At 37.0% G+C, this 26,966-nt stretch overlaps 1 protein-coding gene across 1 annotated transcript in view; it reads right to left on the bottom strand.

The window, feature by feature from the left end:
• Positions 1-11,795, bottom strand: part of LOC150094815 (G protein-coupled receptor GRL101-like) — a 149,867-nt gene extending 138,072 nt beyond the window's left edge. The window contains exon 1 of the mRNA XM_090411668.1: positions 11,558-11,795. Coding sequence (XP_090267794.1) covers positions 11,558-11,795 — 238 coding nt within the window. The remainder of the gene's footprint in view (positions 1-11,557) is intronic.
• Positions 11,796-26,966: the final 15,171 nt, after the last annotated feature.

Genomic DNA, 26,966 nt, shown 5'->3' on the forward strand with positions numbered 1-26,966 from the left:
AAAAAGAAGACAAATATCACGGAAACAGTGATCTGGCTTTTAGCAACTTCCTGTCCTCTTGAGAACCCATTATTAGCGATGCTCACAACACGCAAATGTTCGTGGTCTTTGATGTAATCGAATCCCTCGCTGTTGGAAGATGATTGCTTTAGGCACTCTTTCCATGTATGCGCGGGAACACTGAGATTCATTTCCTGAAGGTTTGTATAAATGCGGCAGTAAACATTTCGATATTAGAATATTGATACTTATCTGTGCAAGAGACATGTGGTAGTGTTAGCTCTCATAAAGTTAGTGTTTGTAAGCGCTAGTGTTAGCTCTAATGAAGTATTGCAACAACATTATGGCTCAGGTAACTAATTCTCGTATATCGCGTATATTTTAGCGATTGAAATATAAATGATTATCATTTATGTTGAAAAATTCAACATAAATGATAATCATTTATATTTGGTGTATCGCTTTCTTATAGCTCTTCTGTTTTTGGCTCTTTTAAAGATATTTTCATGGAGAATCTTTCTCTGAGCTGATCGCTCGGTATTATCTCTTCACTTTTCTGAAGTGCTATGAGTTTGCCAATCTTTCTTGTGTGGGATTAATATAAAATATAAGTACTACAAAGTTTATCGAATGAAGAGAAGAAATGGCGAGTACACTGAGACTGTCACCATCAATGCTACGGATAGAATTTAAGATGAGGAAGAGGTCACTTATGTACATCAGGAAAAGAAGGCTGTTAAAAAAGAGAACAGAACCTTGGAATACTCCTACATGCCGAGGATAGTTAAAGAAAACACATCATTTACTATAACATGTTGTAAACAAGAGAAGAAATTCTTGGGTGATGTGAGTTAGAAGATCTGCTGCATTTTTATAGTGGAAAGGTGTTCCTTTCAATGCTGTATGGACATGAAAAATGTAGAGATGATATACAGACGTTTATTTTGTTGAAAAAGAGTTCAAAACATTATAAGTTTCGACAAGATTTGATTGTCCTGAGGGGAAAGATCAGAAGTGCACGCAGTACACCAATCTTGGTTGAATAAGAGGTAATTTAATTCTTAGTAAAACTATTATAAAATAAAAATAAATAAATAAATACATTTAAAAAAATCTTTTTACGTGAGATTTTCCGTCATTAATTTTGTATTTAAGAGGTAATTTGTCTCGTCATCTGAGCCTCCCTAGTTCAGTAGGATTCGATGATGTCCTTCGAATTCAAAAGTTCGAGTTTAAATTTTGGGTTGTTTAGGAAGGTAAGTTAGCTGGTCTCATATGTAGGTGGCAGAGGTTTTTATTCTCTCGGAAACCTGGGTGGGTTTTCCATCCCGTAACCAGGAGAACCCACACACTTTACATACAAAGTATATTTATAGGCATAGAGCTAACCACCATTTACTACAATTATTGTTACAAAATCCAAGGATACTTGGAAGGTCATGGGCGCTTATGGACTGGTTAGAATCATCGATGATACCTAGTCGTCTATACTAGATTTGGAGGACAAGAATGAAGCCAGTATGTCAAATTTGTCTTTTGGTAATTTTACTACAGTATTATCTGGATATTGGAGGAGTGCAGACATAAAAACGCAAGCTGTGCCTAAATGCTGTTGGCCCTAGAAGTCCTTTTATGCAATTGCAATGTCAGATTTCGATTCATAATAGCTTCTTGCAGCTGTTGTAGACTTTAGTGGACACTAAAGTTTACCTTTAGTGTCCACTAAAGGTACACTTTTCCACACTTTGGTGTAAAGGTGGAATTCTTGTTAAAGGCCACTTCTCGTATGCTAAATTTCTTGCACTATCTTAAAGATTTTCGCAGAATGAAATTGACTATGGGTAGGAAATTTGAATTGAATTCGAACTCAATGCTTATGCCTTTATTCCAAGATAATACAGTTCTGTAACTCGCTAGAAAGTGTATCAGAATTGTCAAAGAATGGAAACAATAATCCGACCATACACAAAATAGCGTAAACGACATAGGCTATCCATAGTGCACCATTTAGTGCCAAATAATACGTGGTTTGGAATTACTAGAGAATAAGCATTCCTGAAATAAAGAAACTTTGGATAGAATAATTATCTGCTTACCAGGACGAATGGGATACATCCATGATATATCTGTGAAAAGGTGGACAGGATAAGTAAGGTTAAAAGTGTTATATCTGGTATTCTGGAAATTAAGTGAGCAATGGCGTCAGTTGATAGCTTGTAAGTTCTCTTCCAGCATAACTTTGACCTCTCTTCCAGATGGGTCAGTGAAATTCAGAAAAGAAGGCCACTCGGAAATATAAGTTTTAATATTCCTAAGAAAGATCAGATAACCTCACTTGTTAAACAAGAATGCAGAATACCAGGCTTTAAGAATAACAAAAAGAATGATAGGAATATTTAGAAATTTGAGCGAAAGATTTGAGCGAAAGTCACTTCAATGCCTGCACCATTGAAGTGACTGATGGAATCTTGTAGTGTATTCTGAGAAGCTGATATAGATAGCGCTCGATATAAATCCCAAACTCAGTGAGAAAAGGAAGTACGAAAGTCCAGGTGCACGCCATTGATGTTGATGTTTCGACCACGAGTGTTGGTGAAGAGAAGATTGAAGTGTGTTTGGTGGATTTTTGTATGGATATTATTATTTATATATTTTTTATTGTTTCTGTTTAACAGCGATAAACTGGAATAAGCGAAACTACATAAGATGTATGAATTACCAAAAAAAAAAAATTACATTAGCCGACATTATGTGCTGGAAAATATGGCCATAACATTAGTACGTCGTATACTCCCCCTCCCCTCCTCTAACGGTTGGCAGTGGCGGACCATGCTCGATATAACGGTGTCTATGTGGTTATGTGGCAAGGAATCTTATTTTTCAACAACAGCATATTTTAGCAAGTGACCGAAGCGATGCCCAAGGGCATTTCAGACGTGTTCATTGGAATTTAAGACTATTGTTCGCACTAGCCACGGTAGTCATTGAATTTCAGTTTTAAGATTCTCCTCCACAATTCGAGCTCTATGGGCAGTTGCATTGTCATCATGAAAAAAGTTGAATATAGGGTTCGACGACCTATTCTCGGTACCCCTGCGCAGTCACAGTATCCCTATCAGAAACATTAAAAGGAGTGTGGCCATTGGTCATTATTCTCTCCTATACGAGAATACCACTCCTACCGTAATTATTTCTGCTTCTGATGGTCGAGGAATGGTACAGCATTCTTCATTCTATTCAGATCAAACAATGTCAAAAATCCGTTAGTATATTAAAGCGACTCATCAGAGAACAGAATACCTCATTTCTCAGGGGTGCAAGCTAAGCAACTTGTTCATGGTACGTTTCGACAAGCTTTGGGGTTAATAGGATACAAACCATTGATTTTCTTGCATAGAGTCCACTTGAACTGGCCTATTTAACAAATCCCAGTTGGAAATGTTTTCATTTGTCACCACAGAGAAACATTGTAGGGTTCTGTCTTGTTGTTAAAGCCAAATAGCGGTCTTTTCGGGTTAGTCCTCACCGACCTTCCAGATCTTATTGTAATGGTTCTTCTTTCCTGAAAACTACATTCGAAGTGCCGAAACTACGCTTCGTGATACATTAAACTAACCTGTCGCCTTCTCTCTTGCTACTGCCGGCTTCAAGTCTTCGAATGGCAACCCCAGAGACCATCTAAATGATGATGCCATCTCGAAAGTACTGGATTATGGCGAACCCACTGAGCAGGTCATAAAACGGGGATGAAGTGATGTATTCGCAACCCGTGTTTTTAGATGCACAAGTATTTGATATTGTGTGCCTGTTGAGTAGTAGATCAAATAAAATATCATAAAAAATATTTTGTTAACAGAACAAATTATTTAACAGAATGTTAATAGAATTAATTTTTCAAACGAACTCTTTCATTTGAATATTACTTATCGCGTATTTACGATGCGTAGTTATTGAGGAATCTATTGTATTGGGCATTTAATTCTCATTTAGATGTATATTAGCCGTATTTGAAGATTAAAGTAGTTGCTTTTCAACGTATCTCAATTGAAATTCTACTCGTTGTTATCCAATATAACCGTGGAAAAAAATAAATAAAAATCTATTTATGCTGTGTAAATTTTTTCCAAACAATTCGTAGCTTTTACGATGTGACTTTACTACGTAAAAGATGCGCATTAGGATAAAGATTTTTTATTCATATTATTAGATACCCATTAACAAGGCAACAGCTGTCCGTATCGCACGAGCGATAGTTTCTTATTTAATTCTTGAAGATAACGCCGAAATAAAATATGATGCTTTCAGTTTTTTGGTAAAATATTCGAGTTTACGTGTAGTACAACCCATTTCTGCTCAGTTCAGCATGTTGAACATAATACGAAAACGAGCTACTTGATTCGCTAACATGAAATATCATTGCGATGTATGAAAACGTTCATGTATGATCAGCAGTTGTCTTACGTTATAAAACTGTTGTGTGATAAATCGACTTTATTTGATAAATTCCTAAGGGTTTGCAGATAAGTGTTGTGTGACTGGTGCTCGGTTATTCTCACGATATTGAGATTAATATGCTCACACACCTATCCTAGTTCAGTGCATGAGAATAATCCTCTACAAAATGAGTACTGTATAATATAATATAGCCTATTAAAGTTGCATTAGCTATTACAACTTTCCTTAACTTAAACTTAAAAGAACTGGGCGATGGACTGAGTCCTTGACTCTTTATCCCATCATCTGAATGAAGAAAATCTGTGTGGATGGGGTGTTATTGAGCTAAAAGGCTCTAGTCATGGCTAAGTAACAGCAATAGCCGAGCCTCAGTTAAAACTTCATTGGCTACCGCATTGCCATATGTTACCCTGGAAGTCCTAAAAAGTACTTTACATTCCTTAAAGTCCTTATAAGGACTGGCTTAAAGGGGCGAAGCAAGAATGCTTTTCATCTTCCCCGTTATCTGTAGAGGACAGTGTAGGAATAAGGTGTTATTAAGCAATTAAAGCTCTGATCATGGCAGGAGAGTAACAGCAATAGCCGAGCCTCAGTTAGAACTTCATTAGCTACAGCATTGCCATCCATTACCCTCCAAGGATATTGGATTGAATGAATCAATCCTTTAAATCCTTTATATTCCTTCTTTTTTTTTCAGTATTTCATATAAAACTGTTAGAAATAACTTAAAGGTGTAACAATATATTTAAATTTTTAAAAAGTAATTTTTTATTCTAACCTTTTTTATCTATTGATTCAAAAATAAAATAATGTTTGATATACTATTACAAATGGCTTCTTTTGTCAGATTTGTTTCTGGTAGTCATTTATATTGAGATTTTGCATTTTCTGGAAGCTAACGGTTTCAATCATCTAGACTCGGGTGAGTATTTCAAGATTCGTTTTAATTAATTCTGTTACTGCAAACTTCGAAGGAGTTGTATGACATGTATAAAAACATCTAAGAGTTAACTTAGTTTCTTCTTTATACAAATACATAATGAAACATCCGTGACGTTCCGGCTACTAGGCTTTCTTTCGCAATTGTGGATTCAGCTTTCTTGCATTTCTGAACAAAAGAACATATCTCTCTCTGAATGCGAAAGTGTTTTGTTGCAGAGGCTGCATCATGTAATATTTATGGCAAGTAAATGAACAAATCTTGAGTGAAAGAAAAATGTCAATAAATTCTACACGCAAGATGTTCTTGTATAAAGGAAGAAATCACATTTTGTTTTTTCCAAACATTTCATATACTGTATACGTATTTTGATTCCTATAACTGATTGTAATACTATTTCAGAAATCTTAACATAACATAACATCATTGGCCAGAAGGGTGAAGCAAGATGCTTTTATTCTCCGTTGTCTGATAAGGAGGATGAAGTGAAGGAAAGATTTATGAGCTGAGAGCTCGCCCTGGGGCGCACGGAGATTAGTCATTGTTGCAAGTATTTAGGATGGCTTTTGGCCTCTTGTATTTGAAGAGGTCAGTCTCTTCATAGTTTTTGCTGCTTGTTTAACTAGATCGTTGGGGTGTGTAGAGATCTTTGAGAAAATTTTTTCTGCTGTAGTTAATAGGAAGGAGTAGATGTAAGGGATGTTTGTATCTCTATGCAGTTGCACGTTCCTTACAAACCACGGTGCGTCCAATATCATGCGTAAACACCTATTTTGCACTCTCTGCAGTCTGAGGATGTTGGAGTTGGATGTGTGGCTCCAGGCTGGAGAGAGAGGCATATGTCATCATGGGGCGGATCGTCAGCAGGTAGAGGAGCACTTTGATTCTGGTATTCAGTCTACTTTTTCTATTTATTAGAGGGTAAAGTTGTGCAATAGTTTTAGATGCTTTCGTACATAAGGCTTTGGTGTGTGGGTTGAACGTTAATCTTTTGTCCAAAATTATTCCAAGATATTTTGTTTCTGTTTGCCCGGGGATTTTGGTGTTGAAAAGATAAAGGTCCCCCATGGGAGTTGCTATTCTTCTGGTGAAAAGTATTGCTACACTCTTCTGGGGATTCACTTGTAATCTCCATTTGGAGAACCAATGTTCTAGTTGTAGCAGGTTTTCTTGCATCTTTTTAGTGAAAAGATGAGGTCGTAGAGATCTGGCAAGAACTGCTGTGTCGTCCGCATAAAGTGCTAAGATGGATGACATTGGGTTATGCGGGATGTCTGCCATATATATTGAGAATAAGATCGGAGCCAATAGGGAACCTTGAGAAACTCCCGCAGAGATCCGTCGCTGACTTGAAACTGTACCATTTATTTTGACTTGTATGTGTCTGTCCTGGAGGTAAGATTTAATTAGGTGGACGATACTTGATGGTATGCCTGCTGAGATGAGTTTGTGTAGTAATCCCAAGTGCCATATTTTGTCAAAAGCTTTCGCTATGTCAAGGAAGACTGCTCCAGTGTGCTGGTGCCAATTGTATCCAGTGGTGATATACTCAATTATCCTATAAATTTGTTGAGTAGTACTGTGATGTTGTCTGAATCCAAATTGTTCCTTAGGAATGATATTTAACTCATTTACTGAGGCGTGGAGTTTAGAGAGAATGATTTTTTCAGCAATTTTACCTAAGTTTGAGATTAGGCTGATGGGTCGATAGCTTTCAGGCAGGTGTGGATCTTTACCTGGTTTATGCACTGGGACTACATCTGCGACTTTCCAATAGCTGGGGAAATAGTTAAATCGGAACATGGCGTTGATTATGGTGGTGAGATGTACAACAGCTCTTCGGGGCAGCAGTTTTATTACTCTATTTGTTATGCCATCTGGGCCAGGGGCTTTTTTATTCTTTAGCTTCTTTAGAATTTCATAGATTTCCGCTGGTGAGGTGTTTGGAGGTATGTTGTTGCAGGTATCGGTGACTTTTAGTGCATGTCTGACATGGAGGTGGATTTTATAGACATGTTTGAAGTCCAAGTTGTCATATGTAGGGCTACACTGTTTTTCTAGGTTCTTTGCTATCTCTTCAGCTTTTTCTGCGTCCGTGTGTACTAGTCCCGTATCTGACTTGAGTAGGGGAGGAGATTTGCTTTTGTTTCTCAGACTTCTTAATATGTTCCAGATGGAGTGATCGCCGGGTGATACAGAGGCTAGTTTGGTTTCCCAAGTTTTGTTCCTATAAGCTTTAAGTGCTTCTCTAACTTCATTGTTCAGTTTGTTGAGAATCCCCTTATCCTGAGGTGCACAGGCGTTGTGGTACCTTTTCCTTGCTTTGTTTTTGTTCCTAATTAGATCCATGATGTCTTCTGGAAGTCGGTTTGGCTTAAAAGTGGTTTTGGTAGAGGTGACAACCTTTATGGCTGAGGTGATTTGCTGAGTCAGACGTTTGACAGCATTTTCAATTTCTTTTATGGAGCTGATGTGAGGGACAGGTCCAATATGTTCTGATAGTACTTCTGGAAGTTTTTTCCATAAGATAAAGGAGTGGGGAGGAGGCAGCAGTTGTTCTTGCTTTCCCAGCTGGAGCAGGATTGGGTTATGATCAAATGTCAGCTCGTTTAAAGAGACTAGGCTATACTGTAGCTTAATATTTTGTAATATAGCAATATCAAGTATGTCAGCTGTGCCATACGTACTATGATGGGTTGGTTCTGCAGGGCCTGCCACCACTGCATAATTTGAACTGGAGTAGCTAAAGAGTGTGTAGCCATTTCTGTTTGTAGTTTTACTGTTCCATGACGGGTGTTTCGCGTTTAGATCACCGGCAATGAAGACTTGATCATTATTGCCTAGGACGGCATCTAGATCTGAATATAATAGATTCTTTGATGGAGGGTTGTAAGCTGCATAAAGTGTTAGTTTCCCAGTTGAGGTAGTGGGTACTACTATTCCTGTGAGCTCTAGATTTTTGGTTGAGGGGCTAGTTACAGAGTGGTGATCGATGTGTTTTTTATGAAAATTGCGGTGCCTCCTCCTCTGTAGTTTATTCTGTCATTTCTGTGGAGAAGGTATCCTCTAACTTTGGGGTTGTCTGCTGGTCTTAAGTGGGATTCGTTTATTAAGATGATGTCTGGGTTGTATCTCTGTGCAAACTCTTGGAGTTCCAGAATCTTGTTTTTAAGTCCATTAGCGTTCCAAGCAATGATCTGTAGGGAAACTGGAGTGCTTTTATTTTTATGCATTTATGAGAGCTACTAGGATGGATTGGGTTTCTTGCAGAAATCTTTTTCTGGAGTCCGATGTGGGGTTAGATTTGCTGAAATCTTGCAGCATATTTGCAAGGGAGTTTGTGATGACTGCTGCTAAATTTGGGTTGTATTGCTCCTGAGTGGTCTTTGTTGAGCGGACTACTTCTGCATAGGACTTTGTCTGCCGATTGAGGTTTGCTTCGATCCGGGCTTCTGGTTGCGGCATTTGGTTTTGTATCGTGTTTTGTCGACCTCTGGAGGGTTGAGGAGTTGGAGCTACTGCTGCTGGTTTTTGTAGAGTAGAGGAAGCAGATCGTCTGTTTTTTGGGTGTTGTATACATCCTTTGTAGTTTGCTGGATGCGGACGCCCACAGTTTACACATTTAGCCAGGGTGGATTTTGGCTTAGTGCAGGTATATGTGGGGTGGCTCTCTCTCCGCATTTTAAACATTTGTATTCCGCTTTACACAATCTCTGAGCATGACCATATTTTTGGCATTTTGGCACCTGTGGCACTGTCCTGATGAGGTTCTTTTCCTTAGCGGTTCTGGGCTGATTTTTAGCCCACAAATTGAAGTTAGGTCATATATGTTTTTATATGCCTGGTGAATCTCTACTAAGACGAGTGGCATCGGACTTTTGTCTGCTCTGGTCATTCTGCTGACCTCGATGGGGGGTAGGTCTTGGTAGCAAAGATCAGCGGCTATGTCTTCTGTTTGAATGTGCTCTGATACTCCACGGAGGACCACTTTCAGGTTCCTCTCGGAGTCAAGAGTGAAGGTATGATATTGTACACCTTTATTGTCTAGCTCCTTTGTGAGTCTACGGAAGTCCATTATAGTTGCAGGTTGGATTTTAATACCATCGTCTAAATTCTTTGCAGTAGAGTATGCTATCTGTTGACTAGTCATAGTGGCCCGTAGTTCTGTCCACCTATTCTTTTCTCTTAAGATAATTGAAGGCAATTTCTCTTTAGTGGAGGTAGGAGGGTCAGAGTTGTGTCCATCTTCCTCCATACCTTCATCTGTATGTGGTTCTGTCGACTGAGTTTTGCGTTTTTTCCGCGGGTGGGACTCTCCTTGATCCAGGGGGGGGGGATTGGAGACCACCAAATTCAATATTTCCTCTGTATTAGCAGAATGATCTCTCGTTGTGGAGTACAGGTTCAAATAACCTGGCCATTCCACTTCAAATGTTTTTAGTAATTTTTTGAGTAGGCTTAGAGCCAGACCTTTGTCTAGTGTTTCTATCAGGGCGTCGGTATCTATGTCAGTCATAGTTACGACTAGTAGGTTTTGATTCGGGGTTGGTCAATTACTAAATCTGAAAATTTAGTAGCGAAACCTCACTTATCGCTGCGTGAATCTCAATCAAAATGCACTCCTTTGTATCGAATGCAACTGGAAAAGTTTTCCACAAGTTAGCTTTTCTGCGATAGCTACCGTTAAAGTCCAATGACGTATTTTCTTTTAAGAAATCAGGACAATTTCTAAATTGCAACTAAATCAAAGTCTTACCTCTATATTTCAATCAAATCACATCATCGAATTCACTGAGTACTTCCATTGAAAATCCCAAAAATGTTAATACGAGGATAACGTAATTTTATTTAAAGATTATTGTATTATGTATAAGGTGTTTTAGATATAGTGTAATTTAGAAGTACATACAAAGAAAATGTTTAATTAGTTACATTGCATTCTCTTATTTTCATGACTTCCTAAGAAATAATATACCACTTTTAAATAAATAAATCAAATTGAATAAATAATCTTATTAAGATATAGTTTCCTTGAGCAAATAATAAAAAATCATATTAGATACAAATGAATGCATTTTAATCAGAAGACAGTTTTGGTTTATTTCATAAACTGTGCATCTCAAGTATAGAAAATAAGTGACAGTTTCCAATTTCTGGACTATTATAATCAGCAGGAAAGCAAGAATATATTGAAATGAATTAAAATGAAGTTTTCAATAACTGATTGAAAAAGGATATTTGAAATAAACCGACTATTGTTATGGAAATACAATGCAGATAACACTGTTAATGCCTGGTCTAGAGATAACGGAGTGGTATGAAAGCCACGCGGTCGTAAGGATTATACTCCTTTAATTAAATAAAAAGTAGACAGTGAAGTTTTAAAAAAGCTCAATCTTCACGGCAGTAAACATAAGCATTAAGAAAAGGGTTTAGTGTTAGGAGAAGAGATAGTGACGTTAGACGGAAGTAAAGGGGGTGTAAAAATTATATATCAACCAGTTATTCTCTCTCTCTCTCTCTCTCTCTCTATGAATAGGAAACATCATCGTAAAAATTGAACGGTTGCACAGTTGTAGACTACTCATTTATCATCCTTTTAAGATAGATATTTCTGTGAGTGCTCAAATAGAAGGTCATGACCTCTTACAGGTATTTGGGAAACATCAAAAAAGAGAAAGGACTCATTGATCAACTCAGTCCAAGGGTGCAAAAAAAATGTATTTATAGCCAACTCCATCTATATTGCAATAGATCTACTTTTGTTATCCTCCTTAGCTCAGCTCAATTCTAGTAACGTAATGAACGAATTGAGAGAGGAATGACTCTATCAAAACACTCTGCCTTTATTTTCAAAAGTGTTGTTTTAAGGATTAAAGTTTCCTATTAGTAGCTACTATTCTTTAAACCACATTGACCACATTAAAACAAATGAAAAAAATTATTTATAAATCTTCCCTCCTGAGAATAAAAAATGGAAGAATGATAAGCAGATAGTCTGTTACTGTTCCGTTCGTTCAATACCTGAGAGAGAAAGAGAGACGCTGTAAGGAGATGGTTTACAAATGTAAATATTCCACAATTTTATCCTATTTATCCTAAACTTCACCTAAACTACATTTAGAGTTGGTTAAGAAAGAACAATGTTTAGAATCCACTTACCGCACACTGCGACGATTTCGTCCTCACCTCCAAGACAATCCGGTACGCCATCACACTGGCCTTCAATCGGAATGCATCCACTTTTGTCTTCGAAGCACTCATAGCTGTCGATTTCCGTGCACATGCCGATATTCGGTCGACGATGAATTTTCCACTCTTTCCACCATTCCGTAGACTCAGAAACTGCAAAAGAATAGAAATTAACTGCCAAAACTGCTTTACTAGAAAAGTCATACATTTCTTTATGAGAAAAATATTTGATTAAGAAAAAATAAAATAAAATGAAACAAACTTGATAGCAAACCAAAACATTCTATAGAATCAATTTGTATGGAACTGAAATCAAGTATAATGAATTAAACTGAATTTGTGATAAATCAAACTGAATTGAAATTGAATTGAAATGAATAAATATTGAGTTTACTTTTTCATTTGTTGAGGATGTTGGCGGTATTGATGATAATTGTTTACATTTTTCAGATATAATTCTACACAAATTAACAAAGTCACTTATAATCTTTGTTTTCTAAGTTTTTAGTTTGTCCTTTTCAATAAGTTTTCAGCCGTTCGTTTTCGGTTAGGTTATTCTTACACATAAGTAATTCTGAGCTACTTCGGTTTGTTAAATAATTAAAATCTGCATTCACTCACTCTTTAATGAACAAGTAGCCGGAGGTGTTGAATCCTGAAATCTGATTGTCATTAGGTAGGAGAAGAAATTCATCATCTACATCGTCGACTTGAAGATAACTATTATCCTCAGGTCTCAGAGTGAACAACCAGAGACTTCAGGTTAACATAATTATCCCCAGGTCTCTGTTTGTTTATTGCTTATTGGAGACTTAAGTGGCTTCCATTATTTTTGCCTCTAGAGTAGAATAACTCATTTGCGTAAAAAATGAAAACGATATAAAAACTATAATAAACCACAAAATTAATTAAATAAAATTTTTTAAATATAAATACTTTGGATGGTAGTCACGTAAAAAGTTCATTTACATTTATATGTTCTCTATGTAACCACATTATGTTTTTTTTTCTTTTCAAATTTGTATCGTTTTCATTAAAATTTAATATTCAGTTTAAAACTGATCTCAATTTCAGCACATCCTACAGTAAGTAATTAATAAAAAATGCAGTGTATTGGAAGTTGAGATATGTTTTCTAAGCTAAGAAATTAGATAAATAGTACCTCTCTCTCTCTCTCTCTCTCTCTCTCTCTCTCTCTCTCTCTCTCTCTCTCTCTCTAATATACAGCGCTTGAAGAATAAAATTATTAGCATTCATTGAGTTACAAATAAATTATTGACATAAGCTTAAAATGCGCTTTACCCTAACTAGTGTTCGAACAAATTCAGCTTCAAATACGTATCTTGTAGACAAATTACCTGAATGTTGTCAATTGGAACCCAAAATTCGAATCCGCAGGTTTGAATCCCGTCATAGATATGAAATTCAATGTTTGTTTCTAGATAAAACGTTCCAGATTACGGGAAAAAATAAACAAAAATGCAAAAATATATAAACGTAATAAAAATAGAAAAGAAAAATTAGTCCACACATGGTGCAGATGCACTTATAGGTTTACAAACAAAACTTTCATGGGTTTAACAGACATGAAAAATTAATCAATGGCTATTAAAAATTATGCTCTCTCTATCTAAAAGAGTATTTCTTCCCATGTTAATTTTCGCAGCGCGTGTCATAAAAAGACCAGACGAATCTCATGTTATTGTTCTCGACATTTAGAAAGCATCTGATCTCCTCTGGAAGTAAAATCTTGTTCTGTTGATTTTCTCCTATCTTTTTCCTTTCTTCAGTTGATTAATTTTCCTGCACAGATTTTTTCTATTTAAACTTTCCTGCTAATGCAGTAATTTCCTCTAGACTCCATCTTTTCACTTCCTTTTTTCCTTCCGCACCTCAACGACTTTCTCTCGCCGACCCTAAATCCTGCTTAATAGTTTCTCTGATGACAGTACGTACTTCATTCTTCCTTTCATTTTACAGCTACTGCATTCAAGGCTTCAAAAATATCTACAGTCTCCCTTAAATATTCATATAAGTGTCATCCTCCAATGGGGAAAGAGACTTGAATCAATTCGAATTACTTTAAACGCAATCTTTTCTTGTTTCTTATAAAACAGAAGCCACCTTCGCTTCTGCTTACCTTTTAGCAATGACCAAATCCTCAGAGAACAGATATCTCTTCATTCACTAACATTCACTTCTAGTGGGTTTTTTACACAATATTCTTTTCGTTCTTTTATCATTCAAGCATTGCTTTATTTCTGGGTTTTCAACTAAAGTAGTGATTCTCACACATAGGTGACTGCATTATTCCTCTCGGCCTCTTTCTTGACACATGACATGCAGACCGGACTGCAGTGCATGAAGTTTACAGACATAATAAATTTGCTTCACAGTCTTAGTTTGGATTTGCATAGTATTCAGATAAACGTCTCCCTAAAACTCTTTACTCTGTTCAGAACATTCGGCTAATTGATAAACGTTTGATTTTTTATTGGTTTTTGTACCGATCGGTTTTATAACTCCTACGACGCCAGTTGAAGATCTAAAACCTCTATTATTAGCGATATCTAAAGTGTAGACTGCCCCAAATGAATTAGCATCCATTATTCCACTGCTTCTGTCGAAAACATAAAGTTTTGATTCTTCAACTATAGTATCTTTAACTTTAGAATCTTTAACTTTCTTTTTGAGTCTTTAACTTTAGATTTTGAATTTTAACTTTAAAACATACATTTTGAAATCACGACATATTTGCGTTTTTAGTGGTATAAACGTTAACATCGAAATAAAAATCAAATAAGAGTGGAAATGTTCTTTTAAATTCAATAAATTTCACTGTGCCTTTAAAGTATTTTTTTCCGGACAGTTTGGATAAAATTTCGTGATTTAATGTGATTGAATGTACGTCGTTATTTATGAAATAAATAAAGCCATTTATTTGGTAATTTTCACTCAGTTAGCTCGTATTATTCAGTGTTTTGAATGGATATATGGTCTAGTTGGAAAACTTGGTGTGTACCAAAAAAAAAAAAAGATCGGTTTTATAACTCGGACGACGCCAGTTGACAGCCTGGAAGATATAAAACCTCTATTATAGCGACATCTAGCGAACGAGATGCTTCATATTTTTACAGGTGTCTCTATATATTTACTAAAAAACAGATTTTTGTTTACCAACCATTTTTCCCACATCATCACCTTGAACATACCCTTCCTAAGTTTCTGACAATAACACGATCAATCTTATAAATAAAACCATCTCAAAAAAGGTCTTAGGTAGTTTTATTTACGAGGTAGCATCTGACAGTTAAGGGCTCCTTTTATGCATTCATCGGCACAAAAAAAAGGACAAGGTGTACATCAGTTCAAAGTGAAAAACATTACTTACTCTAGAAGAAGTTTAACTTTCTTTCTTTCTTTTTTTTTTTGTTCGTATGTATCCCTAAAGAGAACTGTACTAACTTTGGATCTACTTTTCTGCTATTTCTTAAAATAGACCTTTCAGTACATCCTCCCTTAATATTTTTATTAATAATAATCTAGGATAATAAGAATTTATTTTCAGTTTAGCAAAATAATATTTCTGTTCGATTTGCTTTTCTTCAAATTTAGTGAATTCATATAGTGCTACTGCCAATACTTTCTACATACAGGCGGACTGAGTTAGGTAAACCCTGTTCTAGAGAACGGTCTCAGAACTTCTTCAAGCATCCAATACGGGAATCGAACCTATGAGCTATTGGTTTAAGAGCGACTGGCAGATTAAAAACTTGTTGGTATCTACGTTAACTAAGGAGGTTAATCTTAGTTACCTCTTGATTATTCTTATGCTTTGGAGATGTTTATTAATTGTATTTTATCGCTTATTCATTAAAATGTTTCATATATTTTATTAGTTGTTGATTAAAATTTTCCAAAATGTAATAAACACGAAATAGTAGTTGATGAAATAGTGAAGAAGCTATTTTAAGTCCTCTCAAAATAATATTTTTCTTAGATATATTAAGAAATGTGGTGTCTCTTCGCAACATTCGCCTTCTTCATCTGGATTTCTTGATTACACTACTACATTTATGTAATACTTGTTCAAAATGCAAAAAGATTACTTTTCTTAAAAAATGTATTCGATTGCTAGTGCCCTCTGTATTATTGAATAAATCTAATTATTTCGATTATTGAATAAAAATTTGAACTTAACTAGTATCCAAATATTTAGAATCGTCACTGCACTAAATTGATAGAGGACATTTCAGAGTAATGTCTCAAACTAAAAATTTTACACAATGAGTATAATTGGTGTTGTAAATTAAGAGAAAGGATATTTTATTCAATTTATTTCATGACTGAATTTCACGCGAAATTGCAGCTTACAATTAATGCACGTGCATGTCCATTAATATAGAAGTAGTTTGGCTTTCAGTTTTAAGAGATACCAAACAGCAGGTCACGCATCTGTTCGTATGTGAAATGCACGCAAACGAAAAAAAAGATTAGAAGTATTTCGTCATTCCAAATTAACGTTATGCCACATGCAGATTTCCCTAGTGTAACTTGTCAAGAAAAGCATAATTATTCATTTTAATTGCTGTATTTATGCTGTTTGCATTTGAAATCATTCGAAAGTTTTAGATTATTTCTCATTTATTGGCATTGCTGGATTACTAGAGATAAGTCAGCTTGTCATTATTAAGTATGGAGCGACTTTATGTTATTAATAGAAATCGGAATTTGATTTAATGATAAACTAAATGTTTTATTAGCAGCTTTCGCGTTAATGTAGGTAGTTCGGCATTTAATATTCCATTAACATCGGAGAAATAATCACACTTTAAATGCATTTATACTGTGAACTTCTTTGGGTGATGGATTGAGTCCCTGGCTCTTCATCCCTGTATCTGAGTTCTTGTTTGTGGGTGAGGGGTTCAGTGTGGGTATTTCACCCCCTCTTTGTGAGCATTTTGTGTTGTTTCAGCTTTCTTTGGCCATGAAGGCTTTCGTTTTTCTATGTTTAAAGTAGTCTGAGGGCTTATAGTCAGCTGCTTATCGAATTAGCTGATTTGGGTGATTGTCTGTGACGGTGAAGAATTTTTCTACATTGCCTAACATGTGGGTCTTCATATCTGGAAGGTTAGCTTCTCGGTATGGCTGGGGGTTTCTGATGAACCAGGGAGCATTTAGCGCAATTCTTAGGCATTTGTTCAGTACAAAAAAGTAGAGTGATCTTTCTTATTGGTTTTTATTTATTCGTGTAGGCCCCTCGTTTCTCGACCGTCCCTTAGGACTGATTGAACCCTCCTAATGAGGGATTAAGTACTATATCCTATGACCGTAGTCTGTGTGTTCAGGAGGGGGGGGGGCAGTTTGCCTGTTTGCAGGAGGAAAAACATCAGATAAACTGGGGCAAATACCCCTGCTGTCCACTCCCAAGACCCTTGAGAAATATCCTTAAGCTCCTCACGTCGTCGACGGGAATCGAACTTAGGACGCTTCTTCCCCAGGCATATGATTGCTAAGCCTTTTGATCGGAAATACCTGGGTTCTCTTCCCGTCAGTGACGTAAGGAACTCTTATCTGGTATCTTTCGACTAAAGGTGAGTTAGCCGGTCTCATAGGGAGGTGGGGGGAATTTTTCACCCGGAAACATGGATTTTCCGTCCCTCAGAACAGACAAACCGGCCTCGTGAACACATATGGATTACAGTCATGAATACGTCCCAGCCATATGCGGGTCTCGAGTCCTCTCGAACTACCCTGAAACATCTCACGAAGAACGCTTTGTAGATAATGCCTACAAAGTCATCTACGGTCGGAAACGACTAAAAGGCACAAGACTGCGTATCTCAGCTAGTTTCAACGATCCTCTTTTGTTGGAAAGATCTTTGTTTCAATTCCGTCTAGAAGTGAACGTTTATCAGGACTTTTCACCTGAATGTGAGTTTCCGACCTCATATGGAAATAGCAACCTGGAAAATTCGGGATTTTCATCCCACAGATTTGGAAAACCGGCCAAAAGAACACACGCAATTTAAAAACAGACGACTACAGAAATACAGATCCACCACTCCGTCCGATCCGTTTTGGAAAGCCTGCTGTGCATCTTTTATGCGTAAGCATAAAACAGTTCGGAACATAAAGATTAAATGAATATTTGCTCCAGCCACTTAGTTCTTTGGTCATCATATCAAGCTAAATAGCGTATTGCAGTTAATAAGAGAAATAATAAATATGTAAAAGAGGGCCACAAACATTGCAGTGTCGAAAATTTGTTGAATTTTAATTTATACAAACTTAATGTGAGTCATCCAATGAACCAAAATCTCTTAACTAGAGGCAGAAACGACGTCAATATTGTGTTTAAATGGCTAATTTAACTTTGTTCATTACATGCATGCTTCATTGAAAACTAATAGAACGTAAAGAAATTTTGGATAAAGCACGCTGTAGAATATTGACTTTTGATCTATATATTGACATAGAATTCCATCTAATTAGATATCCTTCTACGAATACAAAGTTTAACTTTAATTACATTGGCTTTGTTACGTTACGATCTCATTTGTTCCCATCATTCCACGTTCAGTATTTTTCTATTTAAATACCTGGTAACTCAATGGTAGTATTCACTAAAACTATCTTTATTGTCTTACACTGCAATAAAGTTGTATATTTGCTCGCAAAATCGAATTCCTGTTTTTCTATATCTCTCAAATATAGATCTCACCCATAAAAGTTTATAATACATAATGAGAATATTAAAGATTCATTATTTTATAGCCAACTAAAAATAATTTGTAAAAATAAATGAGAAGTATTACTTAAAAGACTCGGACTCTGCCTAGGAGCCCCATATGTGACTTTTATTAGTGCATTGATTAAGTTTCATTAGAATAATAAAAGGCCAGTATATAAACTCTTGGGTTATGTTCTCATATACTGTCTGAAAAAATTGTAAAATTTTTTTATATAACTTTATATAAAGTTTATATAATTTTATAAAAAAAATAGTGGACACTTAATATTCTTATTTGTTATTTACTTAATTTATTAAAATATATTTTCACAACTCATATATTTGTAGTAAATCTTGTAATGAAATAATTTTTAAGAATCCAATTTATATATAAGCCATAGTCTACTGGCTTGTCCCGGATGTTCGTTTTTCTTTTGTAGTTGCCGGTATAGGAATAGCACCAATGTAGCTAATGCAAAATAGCTAATGCGTGTCGTACGAGGCGACTAAAATAAAATTGGTACCCAGGGAGGGTAATGATGTATCCAATGAAGTTCTAACTGAGGCTCGGCTATTGCTATTACCCTCTTGCCACGATCAGAGCTTTATAGCTCAATAACACCTTATCCTTACACTGTCATCTAAAGACAACAGGGAATATGAAAAGCAATATTGCTTTGCTCCTTTAAGCCAGTCCTTATATAAGTACGGATGTTAGTTTAGTGGAAAATCGACCGTGAGATGCGGTGATTAAAACCCTTGGAGGGTAATGGATGGCAATGCTGTAGCCAATGAAGGTCTAACTGAGGCTCAGCTATTGCTGTTACCCTCCTGTCATGATCAGAGCTTTAATAGCTAAATAACATCTTAAACCCTACACTGTCCTCTACAGATAACCGGAAAGATGAAGAGCATTCTTGCTTCGCCCCATTAAGCCAGTCCTTATAAGGATAACGATGTTAGTTTAAGCATTTGAATTTGACCCTTCGTACATCCATCTATCTTCAAGGCCCACTTTTCCTAATTGGGTTATGAGTGGAGCAGCTGTATGACGAACTTCCAGTGATCACGATCCTCCGCCAGCAAGGTCTGATGTTCTGGTGGGACTCCCAGACGTGTCCACCCAAAGCTCTGGATAGAATGCCACAAGAAAGGCTCCCGCCAGCAGGCCATCTTTACCAAGCCAGAGGTTAGGAGGCTACATTGAAGGACACGGACTCGTGGCATTCTAACCAGGTGCCGTTACCAACGTAACTGTGATCTCTCAACATGGAGAAGCAGTGGTTGAGTACTGACGGTTTACCGAATTGCAGAGCTTCTGACTCTGTCGAGTTTTGTCAGCCCCTGCAACCCCTCACAGGAACCTCATTTTAGCCGCCTGGATTCGTGTCTGCATTCTTCCCGTCATTACCCAGCTCTCATGACCATAGGTGAGGATGGGGACTATATCTAAGACAGCCAGCTTTGCCTTCTGGCTTAACTACCTCTACAATACTACAGAACGGCCAAGCTCCCGCAATATTGCACTTGCTGAGCCAATCCGAGTATCTAGCTCTAGGTCTCACTTTCCATCACTCGTGAATATGGACCCAAGGTATGTAAACTTCCCCACCTGTCTCAGTGGGACTCCACTCATATGTAGAGTACACTGGAATGGTTGTCTTGAGACCAGAAATGTTTCCATTTTGGCCAGACTGATTTTTATTCCAGCTTCTGCGCAAACAGCTACAAACCTATCCGATGGAGGTCATCTGTGGAAGAGTTAAGCAGAACAAGGTCATCTTCTAAAAGCAGCCGTCCAATGCTACATCTTCCAATTCTGACACACTCACTGCTTCGGCTGTGCCTATCAATCCAGTCCATAAATATTATGAAAAGAAGGGGGTGACAGAACACACCCTTGGCGGAGGCCAACGGAGACTGTGAAAGGTTCAGAATTTGTGCTGTTTTCCCTGACACAAAACTCCAGGCATTCATACACGGACATCTAATAGTTGACCATCCACTCCATACTCCTGTACTACTTCCCAAAGCTTATCCCGATGAACCCGGTCATATGCATTCTCCAAGTCCATAGGACGTGTAGAAATTGTTGGCACATCCCAAGATTTCTCAAAGACTTGCCTTAAAGTGAAGATCTGGTCAGTTGTGCTTCTACCAGACGAAAGTCACATTGTTTTCCCTGGAACTGTGATTCAACTATGCTCCTGCACCTTCTTTCCAAGCACCTAGCATATACCTTTCCAGGCAGGCTGAGCAGAGAGATGCCACGATAGTTGAAATCTCTCTGGTCTCCCTTCTTGAAGACTGGGTATGCCTGTCTGCCATTGCTTTGGTGCTCACCCAGATATCCAAGCAGCCTGACACACTCCAGTCAGCCAGAGAACACCGTTTCGATTTAAGGCTTTTAGCATTTCGTGCCGAATTATATCATCACCAGCAGCCCTGCCAGATTTTAGAGATTTTATTGCTAAATGGACCTCTTCTGCTGTGAAATTAGTCATCCCCCGATCTGCACCTCTTGGATGTCCACAGCTGCTGCTGTGCCACCTGGGTTGAGAAAAGTCTCAAAGTATTCCCTCATCTATGGAGGATAATCTTCTGAGTTGTTAACAGTGCACCATCAGAGGCCTTAATTACCCTTGCTGTGCACGATTTCCTCCCTCGAATGCGGCTGATGGTCTGCCAGAATACTTTGTTTGCATTTGCATAGGATGAGTCTAATCTTACTCCAAAGGATTCCCAAGCCTTCTGCTTTGCTGTCGTTACAGCCTCATCATTAGCTTTTCGTGCCTTAGCATACTGTAAACGCATCTCAGGTCATAACTTGACCCTAAGTGATGTTAGGTAGGCCTCCTGTTTTGTCCGGACAGCTTTCTGGAGCTCTTGGTTCCACCAAGGTGTCCTTTTCTCACTGCCCGAAGCCACGCCAATACGCTCTCTGCCACAGCATGAGAGTGCGGAGGCAGTTACAGCTGTTCTGAACAGCTTCCACTCCTTCTCAACATCTGCAGTATCTCTGGAACTTCATTTTAATCTGGAGGAGATATTATGTGCAAAATTCTTCCTCGTAGCATCATTTTCCAATGCCTCCCATTTCACGCGGTATAGCTGCTTAGGTCTACCAGCGTTGACGGTAGCATTTGGTTTCTGTTGCCGTAGAGTGCAGACAACAAGGTTGTGGTCAGCTGACAGTTCTGTCCCTCTCCACACACGAACGTCCAGCAGTAAGGAAAATAGGTCTGCTGAGACTATAAAGAAGTCAATCAGAGACCTTTGTTCAAGTCTATCCCTGTACTAGGTATACTTATGGACTTCTCGCTGCTGGAAGAAAGTATTTTATAGAAAACTGTTAGTACAGGAGAAATCCAATAATTCCAACCCATTCGCGTTAAGGTCAAGTCTCCATTCCTCTCAACCACACCCCTCCATGTCTGGTCATCTGTTCCAACATGTGCATTAAAGCCACCCATTAGCAGGACTAATTACATGTCTGCCAACTTGTCAAAAGCAGCATCCACCTCCTCTAAGAAGGCAGAATATTCTGACTCCAGATTAGCTGCATAGGCTTGCACCACAGCCAAATTTTGGTTTTTCATCTAGGGCCTTAACACACATATCCGTCCCCCCAACGGGATCCACTTAGCAACACAGTCTGACAGTCGGGGGCTTGTGAGTATCTCCACACCGGCCTGAGCAGACATTCTCGGGTCATACCAGAGTAGTAGAGCTTCCACCCCTCATCCGGGTCGACAGTTCCAGCGCCTCTCCTGGTTGAAGAAAGCCGACTACATCTATTTGGTAGCGCTTGCCTTCCTCAACCAGTTCCTTCTCCTTCCCTGTCAGAGAAAAGATGTTCCAGTTGCCTAAAGCCATAGTCTAGTGCCGTTGCGTTGCCATTTCAGTCCTTCTGCAGAACCATTTCTTTGCGCTGCCCCTAAACACCTCCCCAAACACGTAGCGGGCCCATTGATGGAGTTTCCTTTAGCAGAGTACTGAGGAATGGTGTCTAAGGGAGATTGTAACATATTTTTTGAACGGGTCCGTCTGCCTGAAACCCGAACGCCTCCCATGGTAACCCGCGCGACGGAAGATGCGGTATGACCATTGTATGATAACCTGACCATGTTACAGCGTTTGGTGATGCCCTATTAGCACTACAGCCTCGGTTCGGGGCTGCTCAGGTTTCCCTCATTGCAGCTAGCTTACATATCTGCAATAGATATGTAAGCCAGCTATCACCTGCGGACCAGCCCAGTAGCTGAGGCTTGCCCTGGGAATTTGATTGTTATTTGACTGAATTTGTTTTGACCATTGTGTTCATGTATCTATTTATTTGTTACTGAATTAAACTATTTATTTATAATTTTTGTGGTTTCCTTAAATTAAAGAATAAAAGAGAAAAAGCGTGATAAATAGGGGAAGAGAAGAAAGGGGAAAATATATAAAAGTCAGGTACATTATGTAGAAAGTGACGCTGAGTCTGGTATCGTACACAAATGAGAGTTGCTGTAAACGGTATATGCAAATAAGTCAGAGAAGGGCATAAAAGCGGGCATTAATATTTTCCATTTCGTGTCTGGAGTGAGAATAAGATAGTTCAAAAAGCAAAATTCTTGGATATGGCCCCAAGACATCGTTTAGGAACATTGCTATCAACTTTCATCGTGCGCAGAAGGCTAGGTCTCCTGACGTTAATCATATTGAATATGTTTGGGATGCTGTAGACAGACGTGTTGCTGCTCTCAATCCCCTCCTCCTCAAAACTTTGAAGGACTTAGGAAAGCTTTGTAGGAGCAATGGTTGTTATTAACAGCTGAACTTCTGGATATCATTATAAGCAGTATGAAACGTCATTGTAATCACTGTACTGTTGTGAAGGATTGGAGCACTTGGACAATCTCCTTTTGACCTCTTGTTTTGACAATTGTGTTCATGTATCTATTTGTTACTGAATTAAACTATTTATTTATAATTTTTGTGGATGCTTTTAGCATTTCATATCTCACATCTTACTTCTTTTGATTGAATTGCATTAAGATGCATCATACGGTTTTTGAGTTATTGTGATTTTTGTTACTTACTTTATCACCGATATACCATTTGAGTTATTGTTATTAATGCAACATACTGTTTAAAACTAAAATAGCATTACTACGAATCAATTGCGCATGCACAGAACGTGCATTTCAATTTATATGCTTTCTCATTTTGTAAAGCGACGTGAGAACGCGAGACGCAAAACAGCTGAGTTTGTCATCTGCATTTAGCTAACGCTGTCAGTAGTGTTACTTCTTCATGGTTAACAATAGATCGAACAAAAGTAATTCTGTCCATCTGCTGTGGAAAAAGGGATAAAAACTTGGATCAATTGTTATCTGAAGGGAATATTTTCCTTAAGAAAACTTTCAACGATGTTCAAAGTTTTCTTAAGTTTTCTTAAAGAGCTCGGGGTGAAATTTCCTACTTTAGATTTATTGTAGTTCATCAAATTATTAAATGCACTTTACTGGTGGCATGCAAAAGAATGGTTTAGATATCAAACATGAAAGTTTTTCAAGGCTCTTCAAACCTCTAATAATTATGCTTTGACGGCTTCTTCTCACACCGAGGATGAAAATCATCTACTTTGTAAAAGACAATCCGAAATATCTATGCCCATGGAATAATTCGAACCTTGCTTTGAGGAAATGCACAACTGATAATAAATAACTGTTTACAATCGCAAACTAAAAACAGAACACGCTGCAATTGCTTTGATGATGAATGACAAATTCATGCTCGCAGAAATTGAAAAATTCTGTTGAAAGTACCATTTTATGATAATATCGGATCGTATTTATATCTTTTCATGACAAATATATACAACATTTTATTATCAAAATTTTCTTCATATTTTACAAGTTAAATTACGAAATAAATAAATCAACGAACGCCTTTTATTCCCCCAAGAGAGTAGTATGCATTTGTACCTAACTAACAGTTGGAAACTGGTGGCACCGAAGCTCCACCTTTAACCAATTACAGATGGCTTGCACAAAAATCGACGATTTCAATTGGCATCCGGGAAAGTGAGTAGATTACTGGTATATCGTGGTCTCTAACCTTAACAAAATATATTGTGGTCTGATATAATAAAATTCTACGGTGGTTTTCTTGAGTTGTCGGATTAAAAACCCGAGTTTTCGGAAAGAAAACCGTATTAACCTGTACAACAGATCGACTAACTCAAGAGCCAATGGAAGAAAGGCTCTCCGAGTTTCTTTAGTTGGTCAGTAAATTACTAAAATTACAAGAAAATTGAAAGTATGATAAATCCGATTTGCAATGAAAGAGGAAATTTTATTTTATTTACGTATTATATTATAATAATCTAATTATCTGGTTTTCTCTGCAATGAAAGATTATATAATATAATATAATATATGTTCTCTGAAATAAAAAAAAGTAACTAATCAAAGCAATTATATTTTACTACGATTATCGTGTTAAATTCCTAATATTTTATTAACAACCATCAGCAGAAGAATAAACAATGTAAAATGCACGCACGTGAAATTAAAATCAGCTGATATAAACAATATTTATATTCTCAGGTGTAGTCGCGAGGATGCTAGGTTGTAAATAATTGCACTATTATCGCATGCTGGCAGATTTATTTTATTTTTTTTTTGTTGTAAAAAAATCGAACTAGAATCTTAAAAACAAGACTATTTTCAAACTCCGGGAAGGTTTGAGGAACATTTACTAATGCGGAATAAATATTAGTATCCGATACTAGAAAATCAGAGATATTTACAGATATTTTGATTTGTGTGTCAAATCAAAATATCTGTAAATTAATAGCATAATCTTAGTAAAATATATTTACTGGTTACGTGCTATACTTAATTTCAATAGATTTTACATCAAAAGATTTTATTCCTTGACGTAGATATTATAGCTAAAAATAGCAGAAGACTTTAGACTTATATTTGCAACACGATAGGCTATTTGCTTCTTGACTTAGATATTTTTATAAAAAATTAAAAATGCAGAAATGCGAATGTGATTTGCTAGGATTAAAGAAACTACTGAATCCTCAGAAGCTCATAACATTTACTTTAAACCTAGCTATTCTCTTTTTGAATCAACTCCGGGTCAAAAAAGGAACTTTCTCCTGTAATTCTCGAAATTACTAACTTAGAATACAAATCTTCAAGGATTTTAGACCCGAAATTATTAAATTTGGTTCTGTGCATTTCAGAGCACTCTGCCTGTGAAAAAATTAAGCTTCGCATTAATTCTAAATTTGAAAACATTCTAAAACAGATTCTAAGCTCAAGCCCATAAGATAAATGACTTGTTAATCTTTCTAATCGGTGCTTTAAGAGAATGAACTTAACGTTTCAACCCGAGGTCATAAATTTGCCGATGTTCCAAAACACATTCGGTACGTGGACTTTCTACACACAGTGGCGTAGCTAGAGCAGTTGCCGCCCATGGCGGTTCCTGTTTGTCGCCCCTCTCAATACACACCAAAAATACTACAAAAAGTCAAAACGACATCTAGGGATATAAATTAAAACACTTTGTTTATTTTTGAAGTAAAACTTTAATTTCAACATTCTAAAATGTTATATTTCTTGCTTTTCTGTTAGCAAAATCATCGATGACATTGGCGAAGTCTATTTCATAGTAATGTAGGTAATTCTTAATCAAATTTTATTAAAAAAAAAAACTCCTCTCACAACTAGCAACACTTACAGCAATTGTGAGGAAAATTCTCAGTAGTATTACAATATTTGGAACCGAGTTCTCGAGACTGTATTTTAGAATTAATTACAAAAGTTCAAAAAGGTTCAAAGTGCGGCCCAGGGCGGACGGCCCCCTCCGCACTCCCCTAGCTACGCTACTGTCTACACAACATCAAATATAACATTTCACATCTTTCTAGTAATGATAAAAATGAACTCCTTTTCGAAGTAGCCCGTAATTTAAAGAACAACAAAACTCTTACCATTACAAGAGCAGGTAAAGGCGATGTCCTTGTAGTTGTAGAGTTTGCTTCACATTAGTAAAAGAGAATGACTAGCTTTAAGATAAATATAAGTAACTACAGGGATTTTAACAGTTTCTTTACTCCTGTTCATACCTTCGAATTTATATCGATAATTGATTAATTAATTAATGTATAAATTACAATGTGTCATTAACTGTTAACTGCTGTTGAATTCTAGACTCCATATCCCTTTATCTGTATTGGTAAAACTGGTTACAGTGAACACTTGGCCCGCTCTCTTTTTGTGCGTATAGAAATGGATAGTATTGGATCTGGGAGAACTGATTTAGGTCTTTGAGATTACCTAATACTTTGATGGTTGTAATTGACGACTTTTCAGGTTAGCTGATTAGCATGAAATGAAGGTCTTGCAGTTGTGAAGAAGTTCTTGGCAGACACTTTTATATACGGCCGTATATCTGAGTTTCACATCGCATTGAAGTAGTTTATTTCATACATACTAAGGAGTGCTGAATGCCATTCTCTGAAATTTGTTCTGCACTATTTGTAATTCGTTAATATTATCCCCATTAATGCCAAAGTCAGTCTTATCACAGTTTTATATATTAATAATGCTTTTTGTGTTGTTTTTTTAAGGTTACACG

Source organism: Typopeltis vanoorti, chromosome 21 (genome assembly GCF_054136105.1).
Source record: "Typopeltis vanoorti isolate ZY-2024b chromosome 21, IOZ_Tvanoo_1.0, whole genome shotgun sequence".
NCBI classification, from domain to species: Eukaryota; Metazoa; Arthropoda; class Arachnida; order Uropygi; family Thelyphonidae; genus Typopeltis; species Typopeltis vanoorti.